Source organism: Pteropus medius, unplaced genomic scaffold, assembly GCF_902729225.1.
Source record: "Pteropus medius unplaced genomic scaffold, Ma_sr-lr_union100, whole genome shotgun sequence".
Classification (NCBI taxonomy): Eukaryota; Metazoa; Chordata; class Mammalia; order Chiroptera; family Pteropodidae; genus Pteropus; species Pteropus medius.
This window is the reverse complement of record NW_024349802.1, coordinates 15,888,690-15,908,951: the sequence shown is the minus strand read 5'-3', so window position 1 is coordinate 15,908,951 and position 20,262 is coordinate 15,888,690. Positions and strand designations below refer to the sequence as shown.

Here is a 20,262-nt window from a genome sequence, read left to right as displayed (position 1 = left end):
TTATATATATTTATATATATATGCTATATATATGCTGTATATATATATTGATATACAAGGTAATGATATATATATATTATGCTGCTTGTGACATGGATGTACCTTGAAGGCAGAGAAAGACAAATACTGTATGGTATCACTTACATGTGGAATCTAAAATAAAACAAAAGTCAAACCCCTAGAAACAGAAGAGAGGATGTTGCCAGGGGCTGGGAGTGGGAAAAATAGGGAGAGGTTGGTAAAAGGATACAAACTTTCAGCTATAACATGAATGAGGTCTGAAGATCTAATGTAAAACATGGTGACTAAAGATGATAACACTGTATTGTAGAACTAGAATTTGCTGAGAGTAGAACTTAAATATATATATATGTAAAATCCAGCAACCTAATAGTAACTTCTCTTCACTTGTCCAAAGGAAAAAAAAAAAAGACTGACAAGGGAACTACCATAGAGGTAAAATAACGTGGGAGGGAGAAAAAAGTATTTTCTCGGCAAAATTCTTCCTAGGTATTTTCTTAGTTTAAGAAATGTTTCTTTTTCTCGAAAGCTAAGCAGGGTCTGGCCTGGTTAGTACGTGGATAGGAGACCACCTAGGAAGACCAGGTGCTGTAGGGGTAAAAAATGAAATAAAAAATAAGGATTGTAAACCGACAAGGTCCTTGCAATCTGTGAGGTCAACCAAGGGTTGCCTTGCCTATAAAAAATAAATGTTTCTTTTCAAAGGAAACTAATTTGCCACTGAACCCAGAACTTGGGAGCCACATGACAAGCAGGTATCCCACAAGACAGAGCATGAACTGTGTTGGAGAAGTGTATCTGAATCAGAGTCCTGTACTGTGACTGCAAAATGCTTTGTTTTAAACAAACAAATATATTTACACAAGATATTTAGTGAGGCGTATTGATTTCCTCTCTCCGAGACGTTATAATCTCCACATCAGTCATTTAATTTTATCTGCATAATTTCATGTGAACTCGCATGCTCGGTTCCATATGTAGGAGAGTGAATGAATGTGTGCAGAAATCCCAAGGTCGTTATCAGCACCACATGGCATAGTGGCTTTCACCTCTCAAACTGCTTGATTTTTAGCAAAAACAAAAACAAACAAAAAAAAAAACACACAAATAAAAACATATTTTTTTCATTCTAAAACTGCAACTTGCTGGAAGAATAACCAAAGAAATGCAATTCTACAGTACCCGGCCTCTCAGCAGCTCGTACGCTGTCACTCCCAGGGACCACCAGTCAACAGCGAAGGAATAGCCTGCTTCTCCTCTGGAGTTGAACATCTCAGGTGCTGCAAACAGAAAAATTAGGTCCGTTTTACTCCCTGAGACATTAACAAGCCTATTTTTCCAACACGATCCTCCAAAGGCAAAATACCAAGGTAAAGGGTACAAACACTTTTATAGATGCTTGTCATTCATTAATAGATTGCTCACAGCAGGCAAAAATTTCTAATTTTCTAATCTCTCTCCAGAGGCTCATTTATCAACCCACATTACAGGCATGCACAGGCCTTAGGGGATACATTATTTTCTTATTTAGAACATGCACCTATGAAAAATTAGATACCATCAGGTCTCAAATGTGTGGCTGGCCCTGAAATCAAGAAGGCTGAGATGTTATTTGTTGTATTGATTTGGCAGGTTTATGCTAAAGGACTGAAATTTCTATTACGGTGGGAAACAATGCGCAGAATTTGATGCTACATACATTGGATTGGCTCTCCACTGCAGCCATCCTGAAGAGGTAGGGCAGCATTTGCAGCCTGCTATGGGGGGTGGAGGGGTAGAGAAGAGGGAGTGGGCACTCTAAGATAAAATGTTTTACAGCTGTGGGGCACTTATATTTAGTAACAGTTGTTTGGACTCCAGTGCAAGGCAAAGCTACAGTCAATTTTACCACCAATGGAAACTCCCAGTTATGCAATCTCTAAGCAGTTTGACACAAAGTGAACCTTCTGTAATCTACATACTCTTCCAAGAATATCCCTAACTCCTGAGGAGTGGAGTAGGGAGAATGAAACATGAAGCAAAAGCAGGTATCTTATCTGCTTGTCTCCAGTATTGAACCTGGCATTTAGGCTTACTTGAGATGTCGTTATTGAATTAACGATTGATGCTAAATCGATGAATCAAGCTGTGGTTGCAACTATTAGCTCTGGAGCTGTGCCATCTGAGTTCAAAACTTGCCTTCATCATTTATTGTGACCTTGAACAAGTCGGTGGCTGAGCTTGAGAACTCTCACCAATAAAATCAGAATGATAAGGCAGCAGTCTTTACAGAGGTGACAAATTAAGTGAGATAGTACATGCTAAAATCTCAGCACAGTGCCTGGCACCTAGAAAGTGCTCAGAAAATCAGGCATGCTTCTAGAGAGGTGAATATCCTTAATGGGAGTTTTAGCCCAAAGCTACATACAGTTTGATGCAAGCCCCTGGTAGTAAGGTGCTTGCTCTGGACAAAGGAAATTGGTGTGACATGGGGCCTGTGCACACAGGCTTGCCCCGCCCAGTGCACTCAAGTTCTAAGTAAAATCCTGTGGACAGCATCCAATTGGCTGTGACTATAGGAGCCAGCTGTAGAAGGACTAAGCAGACCTCACTCCCTAGTGGAATCACCTTTTATGCATCACTGTATCCTCTCTGTAAGCCACAGCTCCCCATACAATTTAGGAGATAATGGCCCTACCCACTGGTACCCTACAGAATGGATGGAACGGGCCATCGTTCTGCTTTCCCTTCTCAGTATCTCACAGCAAGTCATCTGAGATAGTCTCCCAGGTGACAGAATCTCACTTAGAGAACTCTGAGGGATAAAGAGACCATTGTGCTAACAAAATACCTAACAGAATAAGCATAAACAGAATAAGGGGACAAATTCTGTCCCCTTGGACTGTTCTTGGAGTCTCTATGAATATCCTTTTGCTTTTCTACATATTCTGATTTCCAGCATTAAGACATTTGAATATATATTCATTCTTTCAACAAACATTCATGGTGTGCTAGGTACTGAGGAATTTTGGTAGAACATTAATAAAAAACATAACATGCAAAGGCACAACAGATGGGTAATTCTTTGAGCCTTCAAAGAGCTGAAAAACCAGAGCAGGAAAATAATGGGGGGCTTTTGTCAACCCTTTAGGGAGGGTACAAATAGAGAGGTGAGAGGGACTCAGCTTCCTTCAAAAAGCCATCGGGCATTTCATTTGGTTTTTAAAGTATTTCTATACCTAATTTCAGAATAGAAAAAAAAAAACAACAATTTAACGAGTAGTTAAAAGCAAATAAATGGCCAGGTGCTATGATGCAGGTCACAAAATAGGATCTTGACCCCACCACTGTGTCTTGTCCTGTTCACGACCCTGGAGGTAACCATTATCTTGAATTTATGTTAGTAATTTTGTTCCCTTTCTACATAGATTTCCTACCCACATATGCACTTCTAAGCAATACTTTCGTTTTCCTTGCATGTTATATATGTGTACACATATATGTATATATAACATGCATGTGCATATAATGTATATGTGTGTATATGTAAATCTCCTATGTTAAATCCTACTTGTTTCTTTGGTGTCTTGCTTTTCTTGCTCAGGAATATGTGTATCAGATTTATCCTAATTGCCACACATAGTTTCAGTTTGTTCACATTCAGTACTATATGAATATACTGTAATTTACCTACCTATCCAATCGTTGGGCTATTTGGATTGTTCTCAGTTTGGGAGTATCATGAACAATGCTCTCGTGAATATTCTTGCACATGTAAGACTCCTCTAAGTCCACACATCTTTAGGGTATATTCTTGGGAGGGGAACTGCTGGGGATGGAATGTGTATCTTCACATACAACAGATAACACCAAACTATTTACTGAAGCGTTTGTACCAATTAACAATAGGACCAGTGATGTGTAAGCCTTCCTTTCGCTCACCTTCTTACCCACATTCGAAATTAACTCATCTTTTGATTTTTACCAGTCTAGTGTGTAATAGTCTTTCATTGTCATTTAAATCGTCATTCCTCTGATTACTAACAAGCTTAGCCACATTTTAATGTGTTTATTAGCTATTTAGATTTCCATCATTTGGTTTTCAGATTTTAAAACAACTGGAGAGTAGATTCTGGTCAGGATGTAAAAAAAGGCTCTAAAGCTAATCTATAATTTTAATGTAATTAGAAATAATAGACTTTACAAGAATAATTCTAAATTTGATTTACAAAAAATGTATGAATAACGAAGATTTTCTGAAAAAGCATAAAGAGAGATTTGCATCCCATGTAGTAAACTATCTATACAGCCACAAAAATTAGGATTTGAAAGCCACAGGATACAGGTGCTAGTACATAAACATACAGAGTTTATGATAAACACATTTCAAATCAGTATAAAAAGGATCTTAGATAATACATGGTTTTATTTAGTAATCCAACAAAAAGTAAAGTCGGATGGATCCTTACAGCATATCTTTAGTCAATATATAGCTAGGTTAAGTAAAAAATGAAACTATAACAATAATAAAAGTAAAAGGTAACTATTTCTAAAAACGAGGTAGGAAGGTCTTGCTAAGAACAGCATCACAGATAGAAACTATAAAGTAAAAAAACTAATGACTCAATGATGTTAGAAAATAGATATTTATGCTAAAAATGCCATAAGAACAACAGCAACTAAAAAGTAGGAAATCATATTTGTAATACGTATGATACACTAGAACTTAATATTCTCAATATGTAAAGGGCAAGAATTCTTTTTAAAAAATTAATTACAGTTGACATTCAATATTGTATCAGTCTAGGTGTACAGCATAGTGGTTAGACATTTTTATAACTTATGGAATGATTTCCCCGATAAGTCTTGTACCCACCTGACACCATACATAGTTATTACAATATGAACTATATTCTCTAAGCTGTACTTTACATCCCAATAACTATTTTGTAATTGCCATTTCGTACTTCTTAATCTCTTCACTTTTTTCACCCAGTGTCCAAACCCCCTCCCATCTGGCAACTATCAGTTTGTTCTCTGCATCTATGAGTTTATGACTGTCTTGCTTATTCATTTGTTTTGTTTTGTTTTTTAGATTCCACATGTTAGTAAAATTGTGTGGCATTTGTCTGTCTTCATCTGACTTATTTCACTTAGCATAATACCCTCTACGTCCATCCATGTTGTTGTAAATGGTAAGACTTCATTCTTTTTTATGGCTAATATGCCATTGCATATATGTACCACTTCTTAATCCATTCATTTTTTGATTGGATCATTTAATCCATTTACATTTAAAAGAGTTATTGAAAGGCATAATGTTATCTGTTATCGCCATTTTGTTGTTTTCTGATTGTTTCTGTAGTACTCCATTCCTTATTGTCTTGCTCTCTTGTATGTTGTTGACTTGCCGTCGTGTTGTGTCTGGATTTCTTTCTCTTTAGTCCTTGTGTATGTCTTGTATATTTTTGATTTGTACTTACCATGTGCTTTGTATATACCAAGGTATGATTATAGCAGTCTATTTTAAATTGAGACACTTAAGTTCAAACACATTCTATAATTACTACCATTTTTACTCACCCCCTCCACGTTTATGTTTTTGTCGTTATTTTTTACTTCTTGTGTGTTTATATTTTTTAATTTCCTGTTGTAATTACAGACGATCATCCTACTTGCGGCTTTTAACCCTTGTGCTAGCTTTAGTGTTGGTTTACTCACTGCTTTTATTACATGTTTGCCTTTGTCAGTAAGAATATTTTTTTCTTTGTGATATTTACTTATTCATATTTTTTATCTTTTTTTCCTTAAGTTCCTTTAACATTTCTTGTATTACTGGTTTGGTGGTAATGAACTCCTTCACCTTTTTCTCATCTGGAAAACTCTTCATCTCCCCTTTAATTCTAAACAATAGACTTGGTGGGTAATCTTGGTTGTTCATCCTTGTTTTTCATCATGTTAAATATTTCATGCCAATCCCTTTGGCCTGCAAAGTTTCTATTGAGAAATCAGCTGATAGTCTTATGAAAACTCCCTTGTAGGTAACTAACTGCTATTCTCTTGCTGCTTTTAAGATTTTTGTCTTTAATCTTTGGCATCTTAATTATGATGTATCTTGGTCAAGACCTCTTTGGGTTCGTCTTGTTTGAGACTCTCTGTGCTTCCCGGGCTTGTATGTCTATTTCCTTTGCTAGGTTATAGAAGTTTTCAGGCATTATTTCTTCAAATTGGTTTTCAATACCTACCTCTCTCTCTTCTTCTTCTTTAGGTTCCCCTATAATGTGAATGCTGTTATGTTTGATGTTGTCCCAGAGGTCCCTTAAATTGTCCTCATTTTTTAAAATTCTTTTTTCTCTTTGCTGTTCCAGTTAGATGTTTTCCAAACTGCCAATTCAGTCGTCTGCTTCCTCTAATCTGCTGTTCATTCCTACATTGCCAATGTAGTCTTCATTTCCATTATTATATTAATTTCTGATTGTTTTATTTTCTATCTCCTTTTTAATGTTTCCTATTATCTCTGTCGGAGTTTTCACTGAGATCATCTGTTCTTCCCCTAAGTTCATTGAGCACCCTTATAAACAGTGTTTTGAACTCTGCATCTGGTAGATTGCTTGCCTCCATTTTGTTTAGTTCTTTCTCTGGAGTTTTGTCCTATTTCATTTGGGACATGTTTGTCTCCTCATTTCGGCTGCCTCCTGTGTTTGTTTCTATGTGTTAGATAGATCTGCTGCATCTCCCACTCTTAGTAGAGTGGCCTTATGTAGTAGGTGTCCTGTGGAGCCCAGTGGTGCAGTCTGCCTGTTCACCTGAGCCAGCTGCTCTCGGGATGTGGGTCGTGTGTGCTCTTCTATTGTAGTTGAGCTTTAGTTGCTGTTGGCACCTCAGTGGGTGAGATTGACCCCTTAGGCTAGCTGGCTGTGAGGCGTGGCTATGACTTCAGTGGACAAGCTATTGTGCAGGGGCTGATCCCATGTTGCAGGATTCGTTTCAGTGGGGCTCTGGCGCCTGTCCAGTCTGCCCTTTGGGTATGTCATTTGTAGAGATAGTTAGGTGATGCTCTGGTGTGGTCTGAAGCCAGCCAGCTGGTATGTTGGTTCTGGGGCCTCTTGGGAAGGGCTCCAATGCAGGCCAAGGTCAGCCACTGCCTGTATCCAGCCTGGGGCTACCTGGTAGGAGGTATAAAATGATTTTCAATTGGTAGCTGTCTGTGCTGGGCTTGGAGGCACCTCAGATTGGTTTTGCTGTCAACCGTAGCCAGCTACCACTAGTGCCAGGCCTGGGGTCATTGGTAAGAGGTACAGGGCATGCCAAGGTCAGCTGCTGCTTGTTTGGGGTTTGTGGACCTTTGAGAAATTTTGAGAAAGTCTGCAGCACAGGCTAAGGCTGGCCCCCTTGAGTGGGTTAGCTACTGAAAGAGGTTCTGGCCAGGAGTATGAATTCGGTGGAGCAGGTCTCAGAGAATCACCCGGCTGGGGCCAGAGCTGTGTTAACTGGGTTAATGGAGACTCCGACATGGTGCCTGCCTGCGCCTCCTGGGCTCTGTGGGGGAGGGCTCAACAAAGGAACAAAATGACGAAGAAAGCCTCCCCTCCAGCCCTTGCCCTGAAGCCAAACAATTCAGTTCTTCCTTATATGGCCCTGGTGCCTTTTGAGCTTCCCTCCCTTTGCTTAGGGTGATGTTTGCAAGGGAGCGAGTCTGCACGGGCCCTTTAAGATGACACTTGGGTTTCCAGCTGGTGGCCATCTCACCCAGACTGACTCCCTGCTGTTTCTCACAGCCAGCTGTTGTGGGGACTCCTTTTCCAGGCACTAGTGCCTTGGGCTGGTGAACTGAGTGTGGGGCCGGGACCCCTGGCTCTTTAGCGGGGACCTCTGCAGCCGAAACACCCCTCCTGCTTCTTAACTGCCACATGTGCAGACAGCCCCGTTCGCATATCCATCCCTCCTGCCAGCCTCCACGTGACTTCTTCTTTATATTTTTACTTATGGGACTTCTGTCCACCTAGACTTCAGGTGGTTCTCAAGGGTGGTGGTTCTATAATTTATAATACTGATGCAGTCATGGGAGGAGGTGAGCACAATGTTTACCTACTCTGCCATCTTGACTGGAAGTAGAAGAATTTTTTACATAATCATTGAGAAACAACAGAATAGGATGAAAGTATTAGCACCCTAATGGAAAATGGGCAAAGAACACGAACAAGAATTTACAAAAGAAGTCAAAGAAATGTAATTTTAATATCATATGAGATACCATTTTCACTTACTTTTTCACGAAGATTAAGATAATGATAATACAGTCCTGGTGAGGATGCAAGGAAGTGCATAGCCTCAGATGCTTCCAGAGTAAATGAGTAGAAATCAGTGTGAGCCTTCAGAAGGGAAATGTATTTATATACCCTTTGACAAGGAATTATTTGGGAATTTATCACAAGGAAATAATTAAGTTGCAGGACATATTTCTGCTACCAGGATTTTTATCACAAATGTATATTTCAAAATGAGAAACAACCTAATGTTCAACCATAAGAATGGGTTAGATAAATTTTCATGCAGCCCTCTGTTCTGTAGCATGTGACAATTAAAAACTATAGTTATATATATGAGCATGAAAAAAATAAGTGCTTTTAGTTGTCAAGACCCAGGGTCTGGAGTCGGAGAAGCCAGTTTCAATTTTGGCTGAAGCGCGTTTGTGGACTGGACACAGGTAGCTCAGCAGAGTGTTAAGAGTTAGGGCTCAGATATCAGACCCTGAAGCCTATATCCATAGCTTCCTCTTGGGCGGAGCTTAATTTCTCAGTCTATACATCTCCAGTGGGAATAACAATAGTACTTGCCCCATAGAATTGTATTTAGTTTAAAAGACATAATACATGTACTTATAACAGTGTTTGGCACATAGAATGAGCTCAGTAATTGTCAGCCATTATATCTTCATCACCCTCTGTGTTCTAGGCAAGATATGTTTTCAGACTTGGGTTTAACTTTGTGCTCTACCAGTCACTTGCTGTATGATTATGATTATGTCATTTTCTCTCTAGTCTTGATTTTTTAAAACTATGAAATCAGGATAATACTAAAAACCTATTTCATAGAATTATTTTGAGAATTTAATAATACAATAAATGTTAAAACTTAAAGTGCTTGGGATATAATAAATACTCACTATACAATACCCATTATTGTTGTGATTACATTAAAAAATAAATTTAAGTTACAAAAATTCAGTATGACCCAACTTTTAAAAAACGTTATGCGTTTGCATGTGTAGATAAAATGTTCTGCAAGGAAATCATAAATACCTATAAGTAGAGGGATTAATCGAATATTTCCTTTGCTTTCTGCATGTTACACATTTTCTATAGTGAATTTGTTTTTTAATTTGGAGAAGAATGTTTTCATTGGTTAATCTCTAAGTGATCTAGCTTCTGTTCATTCACAAAAACCTCGGAGTAGGGAGAAAGAAGGGTTGGAGTGATGGGAGGGAGCACGAAAGTAGATCGTGAACGGAAGGAGGGTAAGAACTGACAGACCGCTTGTCTTCTCATTTCCAGAGCCAAGAAACTCCTTCATCATATGCTCAGCATCTCATTTTAATAGATGTCGTATATCCCTATAAACTTCACTCAGTATTGCATCCTAGTGTTCTTTCTAGATTTTTTTTTTCTTTCTGGTTAATTGCTAATTAGTATCTTACAGGAAAGCTATCAAATGAGTGTTGGCGGATATCTGTTAGGTAGATTTTGACAAATTATTGGGAACATAAGTTTTAAAAAGAGAAAGCATGGTATCTCTTAGAAAGACTCCCAGCCAAAAATCAAAGCCAGCGGTGACTTCTGGATAAAGAGATAAACAATGACAGACATATTCAATTTTTAATGAAACAAGAAACACTGCTAACGGTTTGGCCTACCTAAGTTGGCTTCTAATCATTTAAGAACCACAAATGACATTTAAAAAAAATTCTCTATCTCTCTTTCAGGGAAAAGCTTGATTTTCTAAAGTCAGAGCTTGATTTAAATCTTGGCTTTTTCAATTACTAGTCATGTAATCTTAGGCAAATTACTTAGCTTCTTATTCTCCTCATTGTTAAATGCTGATAATTATAGTCTGCTTTACAGGGTTGTCGAGAAACAAATAAATGAGTAAATGAATGTAAAACATTTAACACATTGTCTGGTCCACAAAAGGCTTTCAATAAGTGTTAGTAATTGTTAATTATAAGGGTGAAGATGGAGAGGCACAGAGAAACTTGACCAGATTCCAATTTTCAAGCTCTGGATATTGTGAAAAGACTAGAAATACCAATTTTGAGGTGAATTAAATTATACGGATATTGTATTTAAAATTACTGGGGAGAGAAAAGAAAGGTGGCCTCCCTTTACTCCTCTCACCATGGAAACCAGGCCCAGAAAACCCAGATGCACATTTTCCGATTTGGCTTTCAGAAAATAGCCCTTAATATGGAAACCCAGGAAACCTGCGGAATTAACTCATCAGACCAGCAGGCGCGGATAGTCCTTTTCATCATTTGAGGACTGTAGGTCTTAGGCAGAAAATAGACTGAATTATACGCGTCCATTATTTTAGTAGTGACAAAGATTTGTTCCCCCGGCCAATAACTGGAAGCTAGGAAATTCGCAGTTGTTTGAGTCTCATTTTTGCCATGGAGGATTTCTTTCTCTTGGAAGGTGAGGTGGCCCCACATGTAGGGGTTCTTTTCTCTCCTCAGTTACACGGGGAAGAGAATGAAATAGTAAAAGAAAGTGATATTGCCCTTGCCCTTGATTTCAAGTTTAGATATTTTGCCTGTGAATGACTCTAACCATATCTAGCCAGTGCAATTCATTCCACTCCCAATTTAATCCCACCAGTTTAACCAGCAACATCATCTGCTTTAAGCATCATAACGAACTCGGGTGGAAGCCTGTCATTTTAATTCTTTCCTCCGCTGACAACTGTGCAGTAAGTGTCCAGCCGTCCTTGTTTGCTGAGTATGGGCTCACTTGATGATAGCTCATTCTGTTGCCTAATAAATTTTAGAGCCTTTCGCTTATTAAAACATTTAGTTTAGATACGCTAAAATTCAGTTCTGTGAACTTTAAAACTAATATCACATCTGATTCAAAGCTCCTCAACGTCACTAGCCTAGATTCCGCCGCATTGGTGTGGGGATGGACGACAGTCAGGTTCTCACACACCTCCTCTCTTTTCCGAGAAAGTAGCACTCGTTTTAGAACACGGGGAGAGGAGTAGTGGAGGCACAGGGATCCTAATACAAATGCCCCGCCTGCCCCCCGCCCGCCTTGCCATGGGGCGATCCATCTTAGTTGTTTCTAAGAGCTGACAGGGCTCATGGTCGGCTGCAGAGGTTCTCAACCCGGACTGCTCAGCAGAATTACTAAAACAGCATTCACACCACTCCGTGTTTCGGTGTCACTTCTGGAGATTATCACATAGTTGGGCCCTGTTGGGACTAGTGGTGTCTCCAATAAGCCATGGTGACAGGAGCCTCCTCCCCTACCAGGCTGTATCCCCTGAGCACTGGAGCTGGACCACATCCTCTGGCTAATCCTCCTCCCACCCACTCACCCACATACCACCGCCTATCTCTGTCTCCTATTGGAGTAGTTCCCAGCAAGTCTTGACTCCAAACTCATTAACACACAATGGCCAGCTCAGCTCCGTTAACTCAGGGACCAGTGCCTAAGCAGACATCAAGCAGAAATGACACCAGGCATCTCATTTCCCACTCGCTTGCAGGCTTTACAGATATTTCTCTTGAGATTTGACTCACCTATCTTAGGAGTAGCAGGACGAGGGAAGGAAGAAGTCCCTCTTCCTGAATAGTGTATGCCCACAAAGGGCAACAGATCTCCCTTTTTACTTCTGGGGGTGCACGAGGCTAGGGCTATTTATGCCAGAATGATGTCTGCACAGAGATGGCTGCCTCCAACAACAGAACGTAGGATTTGTATTAATTTGTTAACACAATGAAATGTAAGACCTAGTTGACTACACTCTGGGTGAATTTTAAATTTTCAGGCAAAACCCAGTTCCTCATCTTTAAAAAAGAAGAGAACTCATGGGATGGTTGTGATAAAATAAAAATTAAAATTATAACTGGAAGGTACTTTGTGAACTTTATAGTCCTCTGCATGTAATGCAGTATCATGTCAATAAGGGTTATAATAATGCTGTGTTGCTAATTACCATCCTACTTATTACTGCATCTTCTCTATTTGGCTCTTTTTTTTTTTTTTTTTTAAATCTCACTAGAGGGTAAGCTCGATGGGCTGGAGACCTTGTCTGTTTTGCTCACTACGGAGGCACCCACACCTGATGCTAAGCACACAAAGGCCATTAGTCGATGTGTTTTAATATACTTTGTTAGGAAGCGAGTAGAAGCTGTCCCAAATAACTCAACAAATAGTGTTTTCAAAATGTAATCTGTTTCCCCCTTGAGTCAAGGTCAGATGGGGTGCTTGCTAAATGGAGAACTGAGGCTCACCTCAGACCCATGAAATCAGAGGCTCCCCAGGTAAAGTCAGAGGGGGGCTTGTCGTTTTTTGCTGCAAGTCCCTACAGATGAGTGGACCCTTAAGAAATGGCATCTACAGGAATGAAAAACAAAAAGCCTTGCTCTTAGTCATGACAGCCATTCCCAAAGCCCATACCCATGTAAGGCTTGGTGCCAGCCATGGTGGTGATCCGCCTCTCCTTGGGCAGCATCGCGGCGATGTTGAAGTCTGTGATGTGCACATGCCCTGGCGGGAGAGAAGGACCACAGAGAGCGTTAAGTCCATTCAGTCCAGTGGCACAACCATGCTTCCCGCTGAAAGCATCTGGAGCTTCGTCTGTAAATTTTTCTATGCATTTGGGTTGCTGGCAGTGAAAGCTCAATTATTCTGTCCTGAAGACCAGTATGGTCAATCAGGAACCCTCTAGCAGCCAGAATATGATATACAAAGATGAGTCTCTGTAAATCTGTAGTTCAACCTCAGAAAGTTTTAACTTTGGGGACGAAGAAGCAATTTTTGTCCGCAACATTTTTAAGTTGGTATAACCTGTGCGTATCGAGAGGGAAGCAGCCAAGTGTTATTTGAAATGTCAAATTTCCAAGGGTTTCTTATGGGATCTTTTTTTCCTAAGAGACAAACACTGTCGCTACAAAGCAGATGTGAATGCAGACACAGCAGGTCCTCAAATAATGTTGTTTCATTCAATGTTGTTTTGTTATAATGTTGACGAGAAAAATGGATTCCCAGCTGGGGCCCCTGTCGGTGTGGATTTTATACCTCTCCCCATGTCTGCAGGGGTTTCCTCCCACATCCCGAAGATGTGCACGTGAGGTGAACTGGCGTGTCTGCGTTGTCCCACGCTCAGTCAATGTGGGTGTGTGTGAGTGGCCGTGGGGCGGAAGGGTGGAAGGGTGCCCTGTCCCACCCTGCACCCCGAGCTGCTGGGGCAGGCTCCAGCCAGCACACTCCTGAACTGGATTAAACGGGTTAGGAAATCATTCTTACTTATTTTTATTAATCTTTCTTAAATGTATGTATAGCTCACATTTATTTCAATGTTTTGTATTAGAAATATATCGGGTCATTATTTAGAAGTGTGGTGATGTTTTGTGACCGGAAATATGCTGTAGGAATTTAACTCTTGTTTATATCCATTAGCCTAGAGTAAAATTGGTTTTATTATATGTTGCCGTGCTCAAAGTTGTGGTTTTCAAGAAACTACCATCAATGTTAAGTGAGGACTTACTCTATTTCTTTGCTAAGAGTCCTCTTCTCCTCCTTGTTTTTCTGAAATATCATTAGCAGTTTTTGTCTGATAGTTCAGGTTGTCCCTTATCGATCCCTAACACAATATCTCATCAAAGGAAAGCAGGGGGAAAACATCAAGTTTTATTTATAAGGAAGTTGTATAAAGAGTTCTAGCCTGGGAGACTGCGTCCTGCCCTGAACTCTGCCCCTAATACATTGTAGACTTTCAGGCCCATTCTTGTTTTGAACCTAAGTTTGTTTTTATTAAAAAAAAAAGGAAAAAGGAAGAATGGGTGGACTAGATGATCTCTAGAATCTCCTTCAGCTCTAACATTCATGGCATTGGAGCGCGGGTCTAACACTTCCGTTCAGCAGGGAGCAGGCCCTGCAAAGCTCATCAGGGCTCTTGCCCTTACAGCAAGGAGGAGGAAGCGGGCAGCACCAGAAGCTCAGGCAGACAATTCGTTGTGTTAGCTGTTGGCGGGAAACTCATGTGCACTCAGAGGGTCTTGCGTGTGGACATTTCCATTTACATGTTGCTGTGGTCTTGATGAGAGGTGGCTGTAATTGGAGGGGATGTCATCTGATTCTTCTTCCTCATCCCACAGGCCACTCTCCCCCTGCCAAATGTCACTATCTACTCTTTGATAGCATCCAGTCTGCTACTAAAGATAAATCTCATTGCCTTTATTGCCAGGGTTTGTTTTGTGCCAAAAGTGTTTTGTGTTTGTTTATGTGATGACATTTTAATGAGGTAAAAGCAGCACTCACCTAGCTGCAAGTGGAGGTTCTACTGCCTGAGTGGTACCAACAGATGATTTCCATAACTCACCCTATCATAGTACATAGGTGGGCTCAGTTTTTCCTTTCTCACTTTCTCTGCATGGGTCATGCTCAAAGCACTGGGTTGGTGGTTAAAAAGGTTTGATACAAAATAAGTGAGCCTAGAGACTTTGTGGTTAAGAGCCTGTTCTCTGGGGTCAGATATTCGGCTGTGTTACTTTAAGAAGGTGACATATTCTCTCTGTGAAGTTTGGGATGATGATAATCTTCTCATGAGGTTGTTGGAAAGAACAAACGAAATAATGACGGTGGACGGTGGAAGATAGCTCAGCATTTGGCAGGAAGTAAGTGTTCAATTGTTGCTGTTTGTCATGATCAGAAACTCCAGTGTCACAGAGAGTACAGTGTGTGTGTGTGTGTGTCTGTGTGTGTATTTAAAGATGCTGCCCACTTGATGTTTAGGCACATTTTGGGACTCTGCAAGGGAGGAACTGTTAAGGTAGCAGGCTTGGTTCTTCCTCACACCCCTGGACTGTGTTTTTGTCTTTCTCTGTACCCCGTGGGATGATATTAAGAAGCTTAAATTATAGAGGATGTCATAATTGTCATTTTCTCAGAGATACCAGGCAGACAGTATTGTTCCTCTGGTTACAGCATTTATTTACTGGACAGTTTAAGAAAAATACAAGAATTTTAGATACTTTGGAATTGATAGAATTGGACAGGGTACTTACATTGGTAGAATATGAAAACACATATCAGGACAATTGATTTTGAGCCATCCAAGATCTAATGACTTCTTGGGCTCTGAACTAGTGAGTGAGACATGTGAGGAGAACGGTAGCCTGTATGCTCTAAATTAAAAACATTTTTAAAGTCAAATTCTGATGTACAAGCAATTTCATTCATACCATGGACAGATTCTCCATTCTCTGAAAGGATTTAGCTCCTTTCAATATGAAACTCTCCTGACGAATATGAACCATTATGAGTCAGTAAGAATAAAACAAAGTTTCTGCCTGCTGCTCAGTGGGGCGCTGAATGGAAATATAAGCAATGTGGTGTATACACAGGTGACTTAGAGGGAGGGGCATAGGAGGCAAATCAGAAATAGGCACTCATCCTTCATAGCTGCAAAAATCTCCATGTAAGAGGCACATAGGATGGCCCATCAGGGGTGAAATATTATAAATGTGGATGGAGAGGGCAAATGAAGGTTTCAAATGTGAGACATGGCAGATCACAACAGAAGACCCTCCAAAAGGCAGGCACTGATTTCTGGTTCTGCAGATTCCCACAAGAGCAGCTCTAGGCAATGAGCTCAGGATGATGGGTTACCAGGAATTGATTTATTGAAAAGTGATTAATTATGCTTGCCGAACAATGCCTAAAAGACTTAGTTTTTCAGAATCTGAATAAGAAAAAAGTAAATAACCTCAAAAATTATCCCCCCCCGCAAAAAAGAATTATTTTCACCAGAAGATCTCAGGACAATGTTTACAGAATAGCTCTCAATCTTGTTTGTTTGCTTCTATCCCATTCAAATATCCATTCCTTCCCAAAGCAATGCTTCTCTTATTAACTGCAGTGACTCTCAAGCTGAGTTCAGGATGGGAGCATACTACAGAAAAGCCCCATCTTAATTCATTGTCCAAACCCAAAAACTCGAGAGTGAAAGGGGTCACTGTAAATCGTACACAGAGAGGAGCTACAGTTGGGACTGTCCTGCAGGCCGAATTGGGTGACTGCTCACAGTCTCTAAGCCCCTGAGCCCCAACCCCACCAAGAATAAAACACCCTGAAAAGCGGGTTTAGCTCCCTGCACACACGAAGGAAAGCAGAATGGGGCATCGACATTGTAGTTACCTGAGAATTAGGGTTCAAGAAAATTGTTTAAACACAAGACCTAACACACAGACACTCAGAATCTTTGGTGTATTCCTTCTGGAATCAAACTAATTCTCTAGTTCAAGACAGGTACATACCCGGCGTCTCCTCCCTCTATCTGATACAGACAAAGCCCCATAAAATAAGATGAAATCGTCTAAGCTTCTCTAGGAGAGAAGGCCCTACTGCCTCATGGGCTCATACTGGTATTTAACTTTACTGAGTGGTTTCCTTGTGGCAGACACTGCAATCAAGCACTTATATATAGTATGTCAGTCTTTACAGTGACTCTAGAAGTAGGTACTCCTTTCATCCCCGAAGAAACTAAGGTGCAGAAAAGTTTAGGGAACCTGTTGACACTCTCAGAGTTAGTAAGAGAATAGGGTTTTGAACTCAGGCAATCTGGCTGCAGAATCCGTGCCCTTAACTACAGTATTAGTAGCTTCTAAGGGTGGTTAAACTAGAGGATTAATTTATTTCTGAACCTTTCTCCTAATCTACCATCACCAAGCTGACAAGACCATGAAGAGGAGAAAGAAGCTGAATGAGAGAGAACAGGATGAACTCATGGTTAAAATAAGATAAAACCACATCTGAGTTCCAAGATTAAAATCACTGTTCTCTGAAATGGAAAGTAAATCTTGAACAGGTTTTGGTTGTTAAGACCTATATGTCTCCATTTAGGGCCTCAAGAAATGGAGGAGCAATATATTGTACACAAAGAAACCGGGGCAAGTTGGACAGAACCTCAGCTTGGGTTCTGCTTGGCCAGACAGCCATGCACCCTTGTAAGGCTGCAGTGGGCAGATAGAGCACCCTTTTCTAAATTGTGCAAAGGGGACCTCTGCAGGTTTGGGGAGGCCCTCTTCACAACTGCGAAAATCTATAGAGTTTATTTACAACACAGAGAGAGAAGATCCGCTTCCTATTTAAGGCAGGGATGGCTGGTGAAAGTCACCTTCATGCTAAGTCTCACCATTGCTCACATTTCTGAAATACAGAGAATCCGTTCCCAAATGTCAGAAGCAGTAAAGAGAAGGAAGAAATAAGGCATTGAAAGAAAGTGGAAAAAATCTTTTTAGACAGTCTATAAATAAATTATGACCCTGAGCTTTGAAATTAGAGGCCATACGCAAAAGTGTTTCTTAGCCCTGGGAGCACAGGTGGGGGCTGGCAAATCGGTTTAAAATGCGACTGGGTAAATAAATAATGAGCAATGGATGGTACTTGGAGTTTCAGTCCGTCTTGCAAATCCCTTCTGTTAAAGTCAAATGAATAAGGAGCTTTGCAGATTTATGATTCATCTAGCAGCTTTCTAAAAACAAGGATCTTATTGCCACTAACATTTATAACTCGCAGGCCGCGTGTCCTACAGGTCCACTCCGATGCACCAATAAATCCAAATGCACATTAAATATTAGGAAGAGATTAGAAACATTTAATCATTGCTGGCAAAAGCTTGTTCTATGGGACATCTTTAATCAGTGTTTTTTGAATTTCAGACATTCATTTTTCACCTTCATGGTTTTTGCTGTATCCCTATATCACGTTCACAGCTGGGTACCACATATACCATCATCTACCTTATGTTTTTCTTTAAACTGACTGCTTTTTAAAACTGAAAGATCTTTGAACAGAAAATGTGATATCTCCTCTGCAAGTGTAAAACCTTTTGTGCCTCCTAAGAAGGAAAGCATAAAAGTAGAGGCAGTGAGAACAAAATAGTGTCACCAATTTCTAGGGAGATGCTATTGCCTGCCAAATGCTCTAAGCTTGAGGCCTGTTCTGTCTTAATGAGAAAAGGGAGATGATTGTTATAAAGATATTAAGGCAAACCAGCACCAGAAAACTGTGGCCATTTTCTTGAAATCAATAGGAGTGGAAGAAAATTGAAAAGAGAATGGCTTTCTCATTATGTAAATTCAATGTTATTTAAGGATGTATTGGTGCACTACGCCACTGCTATAAATACTAGAGTTCCCCCATATTGTCCCTCCCACTTACAAAACTCAACTGAAACAAGCACGACACCTCTTCCACGTGTCATACTCCTTTGCAGGGAATAATCGATTTTGTTCTACGTGCAAGTCATGGTGGTTGCAAACAAATCATCTACTTACCATGTTCATCAAGCAAAATATTGTCAGGTTTCATATCCCTAGGGGAGTAAAAAGAAAAGAGAAAGTTGCTCATAATAAAACAAACAAACAGAACTGAAGGGGGAAAGGGAAAATGCTAACACAGGGTTGAAATAATACACTAGCCCCGCCCCCATCACTCCTAATCTCATTCAGTTCCCACAGTGAATCTGTGCAACAGTTACCATTAACATCCCCAATTTCTAGATCAGAAAACTGGCTTAAAGAGGTTAGGTAACTTAGCCCAAGGTTAGAGCTAATAAATGGAAGAATGAGGTTCTGAACACAGTTCTCATTCAAAAGCTCCGACTCTTATTTCTATAGCATATGATGTCTAAGCATGTAAGTATCACTCCATAGGGTCATATGGGGCATTTAAATTGTCATGAGGTAGTAGTACTAATTATTTTCATCTGTGTAACTCCGGAGTGAACATAACCACTCTATACAATAAAAAGAAAAGGTCTATAATGTGATCATATTTTAAACTTGCAGAGATTAGAATATTTTTTAGGATGACGCTATAATTCTCTAGTTACTTAACAAATATTATTCCTGGGGTAGTTTATCAGAAGATTTGCACGAGTCTTCCCTGCTTTTGGTAAGATCCTCAAATCCGTAGGAGAAATCCAACGAAGGGAGTAGTTCGATGATGAACCCTTAGGGGAATGATCTAGAGAGTTTTCAAATTTCTCCTGAAACAACTGTTACTGGAAGCGGCACTCCTCAGGCAGAGGACAGCCTGGCCATTTACAACAGCCCTTGCTCCTCCACTCTCAGGATTTTACTGTCCCCCCACCCCTGCCCTCCCCGCCCAATGTACCATGAACGCCCATCAACCTGAATTCACAGAACCCATTAGGGAAGAAATTCTGAAATAGGTTTTGGGAACACATTTTCAGGCTACTCAAGTGGCTTTTATGTCCCTTGAATAAGACGACCTTCGTCTTTGACAGACCGAGATTGTCAGAGTCCTCTTTCCTTGAAAATATTAATGAATAACAATCCCTTTACCTACAAGGAGAACCAGGCACATGCCACACCCAACATGCAAGTGCATGGGAAGCCCCATGAGCTTTGAGTATCTTAATTAGTTTGTTAGGTTCCGAAAGTTAATTCTGGATTCATAAGTGATCATCTGAAGCTGTGGCAATTTTTTCTCTGGTGCAGGGTCCATTTGCTGAAAAGATACGAATGTAAGGGGTTTTCAAATTGCATGTTTCTATGGCTGTCTTATATCTCAGTATTTCAGATTCTACCCCAAGCCTTTGATGGGTCCCATTATTACAAGAATTATCAAGTCCAAACTCACTCATAAAGGCCCTTTCATCATCTGGCTCCTGTGCTCCAGCCACATAGAAAGACGTGGAATCCCATGAATGCTCCCTGCCTCCCTCCACCTTCTGCTATTTCTTTGTTGGAATCAGAGCCCTCTCACCTGTGCACCCAGACAATACCAATTTATCCCTTAGCTCATATCTCAGATGCCACTTCCTGCAGGGAGCCTTCCCTGATTCTCCAATTCTGAGTCAGTGGCTCTCCTGTGTGTTCTCCAGGGTATACTTATTTCATAATAACATTTATCGCACTTATGTTTATCTTTTCTCCAACTGGATTGTGAACTCTTTGATGTCAGGGACGGTTTCTAGATTAATGGCATACTTCATCACCCAGGCAGTCATTGC

The 20,262-nt window shown here is 40.3% G+C and overlaps 1 protein-coding gene across 4 annotated transcripts in view; it reads right to left on the bottom strand.

The window, feature by feature from the left end:
* The window catches only part of STK32A (serine/threonine kinase 32A), a 92,780-nt gene that overhangs the window by 15,910 nt on the left and 56,608 nt on the right, over positions 1 to 20,262 (bottom strand). For 3 of the 4 annotated variants that reach the window (XM_039836469.1, XM_039836472.1, XM_039836471.1), the window contains 3 exons: positions 18,560 to 18,597; positions 12,678 to 12,767; positions 1,204 to 1,301 (listed from right to left, as the gene is read on the bottom strand). In XM_039836469.1, coding sequence (XP_039692403.1) covers positions 1,204 to 1,301; positions 12,678 to 12,767; positions 18,560 to 18,597 — 226 coding nt within the window. The remainder of the gene's footprint in view (positions 1 to 1,203; positions 1,302 to 12,677; positions 12,768 to 18,559; positions 18,598 to 20,262) is intronic. The other variant, XM_039836470.1, reaches the window with a different exon arrangement.